The 13712-nt window shown below is 43.3% G+C and overlaps 1 protein-coding gene across 1 annotated transcript in view; it reads left to right on the forward strand.

Annotated features, from left to right (window-relative positions):
• The window catches only part of ITGA2 (integrin subunit alpha 2), a 475911-nt gene that overhangs the window by 350549 nt on the left and 111650 nt on the right, over positions 1-13712 (forward strand). Inside the window, exon 20 of the mRNA XM_069221707.1 lies at positions 12693-12834. Within this exon, the coding sequence (XP_069077808.1) occupies positions 12693-12834 (142 nt within the window). The remainder of the gene's footprint in view (positions 1-12692; positions 12835-13712) is intronic.

The raw sequence follows: 13712 nt of genomic DNA on the forward strand, positions 1-13712 counted from the left end.
AGATGATTTTCATGTACTTCTTCTTAAATACATACATTGTGCATTATTAATTTGCTCTGGTTGTGTTTCCCATTGTTGCTGTTGATGAACGCTTCTGGTTGACCTTTAATAAATTTTTTGGTCTTCATTGTGGTTTCCTACTGACAGGATTGTTGTTGTCTATACTAATTGCTGCCCAGATCCTGAAGGTCATTGGGTTACACTATTAGATTGTAATGGGGTTATAGGATTATGAGCACTTTGCCACTGCCGACCATTGCTAAAGTGGATGTGATGTTTCCCTAAAACATAGTGTCATTGGCCTATCCACAAATGGCATATTTCATTTACTTGTAAGTCCCTCGTAAAGTGCACTACCTGTGCCCAAGGCCTGTAAATTAAATGCTACTATTGGGCCTAAAGCACTGATTATGCAACCCACTTAAGTAGCCCTTTAAACATCTCTCAGGTCTGTCATTGCAGAGCCTGTGTGTGCAGTTTTAAACTGCCATGCTGACCTGACAAGCTCACTTACTTGCCAGCCACCAACCTTCCCTTTTAATACACATAGGTCACTCCTAAGGTAAACCCTGGACAGCCCCAATTGCAGGCTGCAGTGTATTTAAAAGTTCAGACATGAACTTTTAGAGTTGACATGTCCACGTAGTGACAACTCCTACATTCGTTTTTCACTCCTGCAAGGCCTATCTTTCCAATAGGTTAACATTGGGATTGCCTTATTCCACTTTATAAGTGTAATTTTCAATTGGGACCAGATAGATAATTTGAGTTTGGTATCTCTGGACTCACAATTTTAAATCACAACTTATGGTAAAGTTGTATTTCAAGTTGCAAGTCTTAAAATGTCACTTTTAGAAAGTTGGCATTTTCTTGCTGTAATCATTCTGTGTGCCAGCTTGTCTCTGAATAAATGTCTGAGTGGGTAACAGCTGTGGTTTTGTGCATTCCCTTTAGACAGTCACACACAAAGGGAGCTTAGATGTGCCTGATGAGCCATCCACATCACACGGTTTTCATCCCAGCTAAAGGTCCTTATTAATAAACAAGAATTAGGACCCTGAAGGCTTTTTTTTAACTTGCACTTTCAGTAAGAGCCCCAATAACAAATTGTGTAGAACCCACCCACTCACACTAGGTGTAGTGAGTGAGGATCCAATTATGAATCATGCCACTGGTGGTACTAGTGGGTAAGGATCCTTCTAATAAATCCATGTTGATGCAGGGGTCAAACCGATTTACCTGGGTGCTGATCCCTTTCCACTTTGGTGGATAGTGAGACCAGTTAGATTGGAACTCTTAAAGCGTTAGGAGTTTATCAGTTGTGAGGCTTTCACTCTCTCGTCTACTAATGATGACAAATTATGTCATTTGAGATGGCCTGTATGTTGTTATGAATGCTATAATTCCATTTGATATAAGTGATGTGATATGGAAGGGTATAAATGGAGAGCTGTACTGTTGTTTTTATTTGGGCATTAATACATACTCACAGTTGCTCTAGCCATCTCATGGCCCACTCAGCTACCATTCGTCTTCCCTTAAAATCCACCTTGGGGCCTGATTTAGATCTTGCCAGTAATGTTCCAGCCGCCAGTTTTCTGTTGGAAATCCTGCCTGCCACCTTTGCAGGCCATCTGCTCAATTTAGATGTTAGTGGGACCATAGGCAAAACATTGCCCAAGTCCCACCAACTCCACCAAGAATCTCCAGCCGCTTTGACAGTGGGACTGGGAATTGGGGCTGATGGCAGGACTCCAGCCACCTTTACCGTCAAGCAGATTTGGATGTGCCTTACCATCAAGCCAACTGTGGCGGTCCAGCATCCACACCTGGAGTTGGAAGTTTGGAGGGGAAAGGGGCACAAATCTTACTTTTTCCACATCTCTGCTTTGGACTGGACCCAATTGGACATAACCTGACGTTGCTGCTGCCACTGGACCACAGAGAAAACACAACCCCTCCCCCCATCGCCAGAGTTAAAGGTAGGAGACCTGCATTGGCTGTGTATGTTGTGGGGTCACCACATATGAGCTCGGGACCAATGCAGTCACACACATATCACAGTAATTATTTCAATTACAGTGACATGCATATGTCAGGAACACATTTGTGTGGGACATGGATGGGGATACACTGGTACATGACAAATATCGCACAGATACACAAATGTCATTTTGGTGTCAGTATGCGCTGCCCAAATACACACCTGAAGGACTGTAACATCTAAATAGGCTTGGAGGGAACCCACAAGCCTGATGGTTAGGTAGAGCACTCCGTCATGGGTGTTTGCTGCTCAGCCGCAATACATCTAAATTCAGCGGGCAGAACACCGTTGACTTGACAGTGTTTTGAAGTCCGCTGCTCTGGTGGATTGGTTGTAATACCGCAAAGATTTAAATCAGGCCCTTAGTGTGTAAATCCAGAACTACCTTTTGCTTATCTAAATTGCAAGCTGTGTTATGCCCACTTCTGCTGTAGACAAGAGGATTTCATAAAGCCATGCCATCTTCAAAAGGTGCTTTTAATTAGATCATATTTTATTCTTCTGAAATAATAATATATCTAGTACCATGTGTTTTGGATTGTGTGCCACTCTTAAGAGGACCCTATAGACTCATTGAAATCCTGGTGGCTTTAGAAAGCTCTGCCTTCCAGCGGGTCGCACCTTCACAACTCCTGGATGGATCCCATAGACTCATAATAGGTGGTTATGGAAGCTGTTTCTCTTGGTCATACTTCTATTACTCTTGAGTGGACCCCAGAGGCTGATAGGAGATCTGGTTGTGTTTGGAAGCTGTGCCTCTTGCTTTAAAGAAGCTGTGTCTTCCAGTTCATCAAACTCCACACTTGAATGAACTCTATACACTCATTATAAATTTGGAAATTCAGGAGTTCGACTTCCAATATGTTACATTGCTTCTTATTGACTTCTTCACACAGGTTTTCCAACAGGCTGGCGGTGCTTCCCGGGCTATTCTGACCGCGGCGGTAAAGCCGCGGTCAGAAAAGGGGAACCGGCGGTTCCCCCCAGTTTTCCCCTGGCCCAGGGAATCCTCCATGGCGGCGCTGCTTGCAGCGCTGCCATGGGGATTCTGACCCCCTTCCCGCCAGCCTGTTTCTGTCGGTTTTCACCGCCAGAACCAGGATGGCGGGAACGGGTGTCGTGGGGCCCCTGGGGGCCCCTGCACTGCCCATGCCACTGGCATGGGCAGTGCAGGGGCCCCCTAACATGGCCCCATAAAGATTTTCACTGTCTGCTTTGCAGACAGTGAAAATCGCGACGGGTGCCACTGCACCCATCGCACCCCTGCAACTCCGCCGGCTCCATTCGGAGCCGGCTTCCTTGTTGCAGGGTCTTTCCCGCTGGGCCGGCGGGCGGCCTTTTGGCGGTCGCCCGCCGGCCCAGCGGGAAAGCCAGAATGGCATCCGCGGTCTCCTGACCGCGGAGCGGCCATTTGGCGGTGACCGCATGGCGGGCGGCGACCGCTGCCCGCCGCGGTCAGAATGACCGCCTTAGACTCCCCCCCCCCTTCCACCTACCTGCCATCTTTCCCCCACCCCTGGATTCTCTATTCCCCAGCTAACGAATACCTTTCCTGCTTCTACTTCCATAAACATTCCTCATTGGAGCCCAATGATTAATCAAACTACTTTAGCCTACCCTTGCCCTTGACCTTCCTCTTCACATCCTCATCTACCATTAAACAGCCCCCTCCCTCTGAACAAAAACTATATGAACATCAATAATCTGATCTCTCCATCAAGCCGGGACCTCTCCTCCATCATAGAAATATATCTAGAGTCGACACAGTCCCCACAATTCACAAAACTCTCCTGTCTGGCTTCAAAATCATCCCTTTAAGAAGACCAGCTGTAGTAGTGTTTGTTTTCAGGAATCCTTTCTTACCTTTACTCACCCACTTTTCACCTCCTCCACATACTCAGGTCATTCTGCTGTTCTACAGGGAACCCATGAATAACCGGAGACTATTGCTACCACTAGGATTTAACCACAATATGTGCATTTTGGGCAACCTGTACATTTGGTTTAACAAGCAAGGCTGGTGTCAAATTAGATCTATTCTTTCAATAGCCCTGAACTTTCTTCAGCAGAGCTAAGGCTCTCAATGCTATGTTCACTTTTCCAGGACATATCATCAGGACATCAAATTACTGCACCAGATGATACTAGCTTTTCTGCCACATTCTCACTCTATTCATTCATACCTCAGGCCATTATCCTTTTCCCCTCTACTGCAAATTAACCCCTTAATCTACACACAACTTAATCAGCCACTTCATCAACAAAAGATCATTGGACAAAGACTGCCTAAGAAGCCACAACCTTGACTTTGGCTCTAGGCATGACTCTCTCTTCATTGCTGAAATATGGCTGAGAGACAACATATTCCCCCACTTGACCAAACATCCTACTTGGCTAACAAATCATTATACAAAGTAAGAAGACTGGCGAAACAGTAGTGGTCATCACCAGGGAACATTACTCAACTTTACTCATCTATTGCTCCCTTTCTCCAACCTACTGGACCTCATTGTTACTGATCTATCGCCCACCCTTGTTTTACCAAGCTTTCTCCATCTCCTTTGATGGCACTGTGAATATTGCAATTAACTACAATAGCCTGTTCATTTTAGGTGACCATAAAGTTTGGTTCTACAAACAAGACTAACCTCAAACTATATCATTTCTTTCAATCTATAAGCCTTGAACTTCATCCAGCACTTCAGCCCCACACCCAGACACATCATAGTGACAAAGTACTCCGAGAGTCCAGGCCTTATCACCCTTTACATCTCTCCTGTACTAACCCTTGTATGTTCATACCAAGCATGACTCAGTGAATGAAAATCTCTCCTCTGGCATTTTCTCACCATCACTGATGTCTCAAAGTTCCTTCACAACCCTTTCCTTTCAAGCACCTCTTTTGATCCGTGTCTACCTTTCTTCACCTTTTTTACTCTCCCTAATAAACTTCCCAGTCCTTCCTCATTCACAGCCTCTTGGAACTAGATGATGATTCTACCCATTCTGTCAACCCTTCCCAACATGCACCACCTCTCCCTTACGACTAATCAACCACCTCCCTCTAACATCACTTAGCTTGCAGCCACATCAGTACAGTATCACTGAGCAAAAACTGCCAGAATATCCACAACCTGATCACAGCTCCAGGCAGGGTCTTCTCTCCATTATTAAAAAGGGGTTACAGGACAGCGCAACTCCCAACTTCACCAGGTCATCCCACCTGGTTACAACATCATAGGAAACCATCCCAATAAGAAGAAAATGGAAGAGATGCAGTCATCAGAAATCATTACTCAGTTTTACTCATCCAAAGTTTAACTTCTCCAGGGTGTTCATTATAGGCCACCTTAAAATTTGATTCAACGAACCATGGAACTACAATCCATCAAAGCCCTATGGTTTTTTCTGATTGTTGCTGACACTCACTACGCTGAACGCGCATCCAGTTTCCTGGTCTGTTTTTGCTTCTGGGTCATCACAGCAGCATTGCAGGATAGCGGTGCCGTTTATATCACAGTTCCATGGCGTTTCTATATCCGATGACAGCCGAGCCACCGCTGAGCAGTGCCACTCCAGGCCCCCAATTTTTTAGGCTCTGTGAGCGGTTTGGCTGTCCTCCGCCTGCAGTCCCTGGATTCTCCGACACTTTGACTCTCTGGTGTCCTGAGCCTTGTGTGCCTTGAGCCCTACCTTACCAAGCCACTCTTGTCAGGCTGCGCATGCTCCTGCTAGGACAGCTTAAGTCGATGGGCGGCTTGTTCACTCTGCCATTCTGCCGCCCGTCGCTGTAGTCCACCCGTCCACCCATCTGGAGTATTCAGGAATCAGTCACCAGCCACCAGTATGTGAGAGCGCAGAAAGTGTGGGGTAAGCGTGGTGGTGAGTTTGACATTCAAAGTGGAGAGTGATCCATTCTGCAGTATTTATCATGGAGACTTCATAAAAGTGAGGTGGCTGTTGCAGGCTACTGCAAAGTCTTTGCCCCAGTGACCTGTGAGGTGGCCCAGCTGGAATGGGTGCAGCTTGTGGGTCGTCTGGTGTGCCCCACTCTTTTTGCTGTTGCCTCATTAACTTGGCCTAATATTTTGCATTTTTGGAACCTGGTGGACTTCTTACAGACCATTCACTTTGTTGTTGGCACATTATCCCCGGTGGGGTCAGTAGCTAAGATTTGGTCCAATCAGAACATCTGAGGTTTGAATTAATTTATGCACACAGGATTCAAGAAGAAGTATGCTATAACATCGCCCCAGGTTGCCAAGAAAGTGCTGAGGAAAAATGACTGCAAAAAAATTGAGATCAGGTCATATATTGGAGGGGCAATCACGTGTAAAGACTAGATCTAATCCCCTTTGTAACAGAGATTCCCTGACTTCGGGCTTTGAAGGGAAGAATGAGTTTTATCCCTTTTGGGAAATAGAGGACATCTTTGTTGACTAATGGTTGCATGGGAAAACCATCTGGTATTATTAGCCATCCAGTAAAGGAGCAGAGTTGTTGTGAGGCTGGCCTGAAGATATCTCGTAGGAGGGAAACTAACTTTACAACCTAAAGATTGAGAGTCAGCCCCAAGGGGAAAACCTGGGATCCCCAGTTTCTGTGCCAGCCTGTCCCTTGGAATTTTCAGATATGGGACCAGGGGTACAGGGAGGGCCACTTTTTCTCCCGTCTGGGTCTCCTCTACCGAGTGCATTACCAGGAATCCAGGAGGAAGATTTCATGTTACCTAATATTGATCTTGATCTTTGTAGAAGATACAGGTTCAAAGAGAATGTTTCCAAAATTCAGTCCTTCCCTTGCCCACCCCCAACTTTACCCACTGGCCTGCAATTATTAAGTAGTACCCTGTCAACTCAATCCCCTATTTTTAATTCAGTTGTCGAGGTCCTCAGACTTACATTTAAGGAGAAATCAGTTGTCTAGTTCTCAGGATTTAACTTGTTCAAAATGTAATTCCAGGATGGGCAAGTCTCTGGTCAACGTCTGCTCACAGGCTGGTATAACCTACTGTAAAGTTAGTAAGCAAGAAAAGATTGTTGCGGAAAGTCCAACTGGGTGTGTAAGGAAAAGATTGAGATGAATGCATCTAGAGGAGGAGCTACAGAAAGGGTGGGTGCGGAAAAATTCATGTATCCAATCTTCAATTCTCATATTGTTAAGAAACCAAGGCCCATATTTATACTTTTTGACGCAAATCAGCGCCAGGGTAGATTTGCGTCAAAAAGTTTACCGCCGGCTAACGCCATTCCAACGTGGAAGCCGGGCACCTTATTTATGGAATTACGTTAGTCGGCGCTGCGGCCTGGTTAGCATCAAAATAAATTACAGGAACTGGGCAGTGGAGGCGAAGGGGAGACTGCGGGTTGTGCGTCAAAGAATGGTGCAAGTCAGGTTAGAGTAAAAAATATTGGCTCTAACCTGACTAGTGCCATTTTTTGACGCACAACCCCCATTGAATTGACTCCTGTCTTAGCAAAGACAGGCGTCCTGCCCCCTGCGCAATGGCCATGTCCAGGGGACTTGGGCACAGTGGCATGTGGGGGGGCCCAAGTAGGGCCCCTTATGCCACTTAAAAAAAATATATATATATATACTTACCTGCACTTACCTGCACTCACCATGGATGGGTCCCCCATCCATGGGTGTCCTCCAGGGGTGGGCGAGGGTGGCAGGGGGTGTCCCTGGGTGCACAAAAGGGCACCTGTGGACTGCTTCCATGGTCTCCCACCATGGAAATGAGCCTACGGGTCCTTAACGCCTGCCCTGACCCAGACGTTAAAAAACAGCGCAAATCCGGCTGGGCGCATTGTTTTAAGGCCCGCCTCCTCCTGTGCATAATTTTGACGCTGGAGGATAAATAAGGCGCAAATGCCTTAGAGTCATTTTTTGCACGGGAACGCCTACCTTGCATGTCATTAGCGCAAGGTTGTTTTTCACATACAAAAAATGACTCAAACTCCATAACTTTGGCTCTAGATGGGTCTAGCGCCAAAGTATAAATATGGAGTTAGGTTTGTGCCAAAATAAATGACGCAAATCCAGCGCAAACAGAGTATTAATATGGGCCCTAGTTCAGTCTTGACAAAGCCTAAAGAAAAAGGGAAGAAATCTACCAAAAGTAGAATTTCGAAGAGAGGTTGTTGCAAACTTTGGTTTAAGGAAGAAGTAACCCCTCATCCCAAGCTTGAACAATGTCCCAGGCTAGAAGGGCCTCAGCATTTAGCTGGTTTGGAGGAACTGCCTCGCTTGTTACAGCTGGAGTCAAGGGCAATAAGCTCTCCTCAGTCTTTTGGTAATGTTATGACTTTGGGGGTTGGCGTGGAATCCAGTGCAATCTCTCCAGCCGAGCTCCCTCCTTTGGCTCTGTCTTCCTTAAATCCATTGATCCCCCCCATTTATAGCACTTAGGGTTAAGACGCAATTGGGGACAGTATGCCACTCTGCAATTATTGTCCAGCAGCAGCGGAATGTTGAGACAAGTACATTGGATTTTTCTCTTTGATTCTGATGTAGCATTGAACAGGCATGCATTGTTGCCCTGTTTAGCGGATATTGAGCCTTTAAGTTTTTTTCAAAGTAGAGATATGGATGTGATTTCTTTACATGATTTGGGGGTAGATTTAAATCTAGGGTAATCATTTTCTCCAAAATTATTGTAAACACTATTGTACAAAAGGTAGAAGGTCTGCAATGTAGAGGAATTGATGTTGCTCCTGTTTTTCATGAGAGTGGTGGTTTTGAAGCTCGTAGGTTCCCTCCCCAGGGTAACGTTTAGGTTAGGATCTACCGTCCCCTTCGGCTAACAGGGGAGGCACAGGACCTGCAAATATTTTTGGGGCAAAATGGCAGACGATTGGCCTTTAAGGAGCATATAGTACATTCAGCTCACCACAACCAGGAACTTGTTCAGAGTTGGAATTTGCTGCCCAGAGTTGTAAAATGCTCCAGTATAGATAATTGTCTGATTCTCTTATTTAGTCTCAGATTTAACAAAGAAATAAAACATTTTCCTAGAATGTAGCTGGAGTAAAGTACAGTCGGGAAAAGGTTCCGTTTTTAAATTCCCTACAAATGGATGTGATTTGGAGACATGGTGTGACAAAGATATTCTCTGTCCTGATTATTTTGTCATTGATTGGAAAGCTAGCCAGTCCAGCAAGGGGCATGATAAGTGGGGAATAGCATTTCTCCTAACCAATAGGTATAAGTGGAAGTACAAATGCTATAGCGACCCCTCAGATGTATGTATGGCTTTACTTGTCCATCAGTCAGGTGGGGTGTTGGGGGCCCCTTTTTTCTTATTAGTAAATGTGTATATCCCTCCTGGAGCTAAATAGGATTCCTTGATGTTTAAGGTTTTTTCTTTTATTAAAAACCACCTTGATTGTGATATGCCCCCACACGTAATTTTCTAGGGTCACCTGAATTGTAAGATTTCTAATTATGCCTTGAGCCAAATATGTGACTTGGAAAAGGAGGATGATCGTGGTATCCCCCCACCCACCTCTTTCCCCCCAAAAATAAAAACTAATAAGAGAGGGCTTTGTCTCCTGGAACAGATGAAAATATACGATTGTATTATTGTAAATGGGAGATTTTGTTCCAATACCCCTGCTCAATTTACTCCTAAAGACTTGAGAGGTGGTTCTATTTTAGATTATGTAGTGGTTGGTACCTCTTTGTTTTATTTATTGGGTGATCTAAAGATAGTGAATGCCCCTCTCAGTGATCATAGTATGGCGACTTTTAGCTTAGGTTTGATCCTGCCCCCAGTTTGCACCTGGGGTTTTGATCAAGCTTCATCCAAATTTAATAAAAGACCTGTAAGACGCAGTGGAACAAGAGGATGTGTAGGGACTTAAAGTGTATGCTAGAGTCCACTTTAGAGAATATAGATGTTTGGGAAGGGGCTGAGTTGGATAGCATTGTAGCCTTTATGAAGCAATTACTAATAAAAGTGAAAACATGTTTACATAAGTGTAACTTTAAGCCAATCCCCCTCCCTATCCTCTCACTGAATAGAGAAATAAATGATCTAGTATGGAACCAATACCTGTCTTTTACTGTGGAGAAGGAGGCTAGGTTACCACTGCTAAAAAGGAGAAGGAGAAGATTGAAGGCCAGTATGGATAAAATATCCCAGGAAAGTCTATGAATAGATTTGAGAGAGGCAGTTTTAAAGGGAGATTCAGGGACCTTTTGGTCTTTAGTGGCTAAAGGCTGTGGATCTGGGGTAAGATCAGTTCAGTGTACTAATTTCATATTGGAATTATATGCAGGAAATGGCGTAACAGTTAATCATCGCAAGCTAGTAGTGGGTGCATGCTCTTGTCAATCTCCTTCTGTCAGTAAAATTGAACTGGCCATACGAGGGATGCGTTCATCTGGAGCGATAGGGCCAGATGAAGTCCCTAACTCCGTTACAAAACAAGAACCTTCTCTGTGGGATAACATTTTAGTTCCAGCCTTTATTGGTTGCTACACGAATAATAAAGTGCCCCCCCCCTCTTGGACAGGAAGTATTCTGCTCCTTCTATATAAAAAAGGCACCAGTAATTCCCCAGGAAACTATTGTCAGATTGCTCTACTGGATGCAGCTGGCAAACTATTTGCACAATGTCTTCTGACCAAAATAAAATAATTTGCAGAAGATAATAATATAATTCCCATGGAACAAACTGAGTTCTGGAAAAACTATGGAATGAATGAAAATATAATGGCCCTTCATTTGATTAACGAAATGTATGTATTGGGATGAGGGGGAGTCACCCATGCCGCATTCAGAGATTTTTCCACAGCTTTTGATAAAGTTGACTGCTCTTTGCTGTGAAGGAGGTTGGCAGTGATGGGAATGCCTCTACATGGTGCAGAGTGGTATTAGGAGGTGATAGAGGCCTTTCTGCAAAAATATCCTCTGAAAACAGTTTGAAGTAACGGTGACTTTTAGTCCCCACTCTTTTTCCGTTATATATTTCGGATCTTCCAAGCCATCTATCTCAGGGTGAGGAGATAGCGCCTATGATTGGTGGTACACAAATAATGTGCATGCTATATGCGGACAACGTAATAATCCTAGCTCTACTCCCAAGGGCCAAAATAATTATCTTACAGGTTTACATCATTTTGCCGCTAGCCACCATCTAAAGGTTAATAGTTCTAAAACAAAAATTATGTGCTTCAGTGGTAGGAAGAGTCCTAAATATACTAACCTTTCCTGGTCAGTGGCTTCTCAAAAGTTAAAATGTGTAAAGTCTTAGTGACAGGCCCCATATACACAATAATAAAAGTAAAGCGTGGGCACAGACCAAAGGGTTGGTGGCACTATATTGGGCCATAGGTAGAAGTCACTTTCCTTATCTTTTGGAAGTATACAGGTCAAATTTCCAGCTACCTTATTATATAGTTTGGAAACTATTGATACGGATAGATGGGAGTTCCTAAACAAAATGAAAGGTCAATTGTTGAAAAAACTATCCTCGGCCACTCCATCGATTCCAGCAGCAGCCTTGCATTTGGAATGGGGCTGAGAAGTGTGTAATCTGAAGGTTTAGCTGGGGTGATACACTGGGTTGCGGCGAAACTAAGGTGTAAAGATATGCCTTAAGGATCTTAATGAAGAAAGAATTATTAATAGAAAGAAAGGATAAGTCAGTTTTGTATAGAAATTTTCTTTTGGCAGCCAAGAAGTTGAGTATAGATCCTGATATTGCCATGACAATTTCAGCGGCCCAATTAAAAGCCATTCTGAAGCAGGCAACCTGGGTGTTCAGCTTTCGTTCAGATAACGAGAGGTGTAGTAAGAGGTAAGAGGAAGGATTTTGTGAACATAAGTAGTTCAATTATGTTGAGGAAGGGGCAACCTTATACTATTATGGAATTTACTTCACAGATTGAGACGTGTTTTGATACTATTGAGGTTAGGGATGCTCCCGCTCAATTCCCTTCTAGCCCAACCACTCCGGAGTGTAATCTGAGTAATAACGGGGCCCAGGACTTAAAGCATATCCTTTTCATCTGCCCAGCACTTTACTTACAGCGACTAAAATGGTTAAAACCCTTTATACTTGCGCTATTATATTCGCTCTTCATCAGAAGCACTGCAATCACTTTTTGCGCCCACAAATGAAATGTTTTGTTACAGTATTTTTAACTATTTCAAATGTTTTTTACATTTATATTGATGGTATAGTTGAACTAGCTTGGAATTCTTTGATGATTTAGATTTGCAATAATCTTTGCCTCACCAGGAAACATCTGTTCGATGGCATCTGTCGCTGATCTAAATGACATTAAATCAGCCCATTAAGTGGAGTTACCACCATGCCATCCTTTTCATCTTCAAGTTCCCCTTTAATCCAAATACATGACAAATTGCAATCTAAAACTCCCATTCCATTCTTGTGTATGTAAAATATATACAGTGCACCACATGTGCTGTATGAAGTACCTCTCCCATTAAAAAATGAATGTTTCCTACAGAACCTAATACCTGTAACATGATTAAAAAAGTAATGCTTGATGAAGAAAGACGTCTTAAGACAGTAATTATATATTTTTCTATATAATATATATATATGAATGTTAACATTTTTTGTAAAATGTAATTGTCTCCCAAAGTCATTTACAAGATTTTGATTTTCAACAGTAAACCAACATATATTGTCAGTAACAAGAACAGAAGGCTTGTATTTAGCATAACCTTGGAGAATACAATGGAAAGTGCATACAACACCAGAATAAATGCAATTTTTTCAGAGAATCTGTTTTTTGCTTCATCCTCATTGCCTGTAAGTATCCAACCTTGCTCATGTGTTTTCTATAGTTTGTATTTAAAATAACATTTCTCCATGTTGTCTAATGCCCATGACATCATCTGCCTCAAAGCTGCCCAGAAAACTAACCATTCAGCTGAACAATGAAAAACTGAAGACCTAATAAGAGGTTTTGGGGTGGAGATCATAGTAGTTCCTTGGCAATACTGTCAGAAATTAGAGTTTAGGAAGACTGCAAGAGCTTCACGTTTATCCTTTGCCATGTCCTATAACTAGGCATATTTATTATTTGTTTTCTGTGTTCAGTAGTGTGTATACATGAGCCTCACATATTATACATCAGGAAACTCTTAAACATTGTATAACACTCCAAACATCATACAATGGGGACATAAAAAGGTATATAGACAAATAGTTGCATGAAGTAGCTTTATTATGGTTGGAACACCAGTGGATATGTTTGTATGGGTATCAATACTAGCAATTAGGAAAAAACATAATATGGCAATAATATGGCATGGAAAGTCACTTGAACATGGCTAAGGATGGCATGGAGCGAGAGAATACATAGTTAAGGTAAGTGCCCATTTTGATGCAGTATCTCACAATTCTTCTTGTTCCAGTCAAAGAATAACGTGGTTCCTCAGTAGATGTTGATGTTTTGCTTAACCAATTAGCTGCTGGGCCTTTCCCCCACCCAGTGCTGAGCCCTTTTTTGGCTATTTGGGGTAGTTTGCGCTTAGGGCTTCATAACTTTTTGTCCACATAAGCTAACCACGCTAAATTTGCGTCCTTTTTTTCGAACATCCTAGGGATTCTAATGGTACCTAGAGTTTGTGGTTTCCCCTGGAGGGGACCAAGTAAATAGCCAAAATACAGTGAAAGTTTCGTTT

Source organism: Pleurodeles waltl, chromosome 1_1, assembly GCF_031143425.1.
Source record: "Pleurodeles waltl isolate 20211129_DDA chromosome 1_1, aPleWal1.hap1.20221129, whole genome shotgun sequence".
Taxonomy (NCBI): domain Eukaryota; kingdom Metazoa; phylum Chordata; class Amphibia; order Caudata; family Salamandridae; genus Pleurodeles; species Pleurodeles waltl.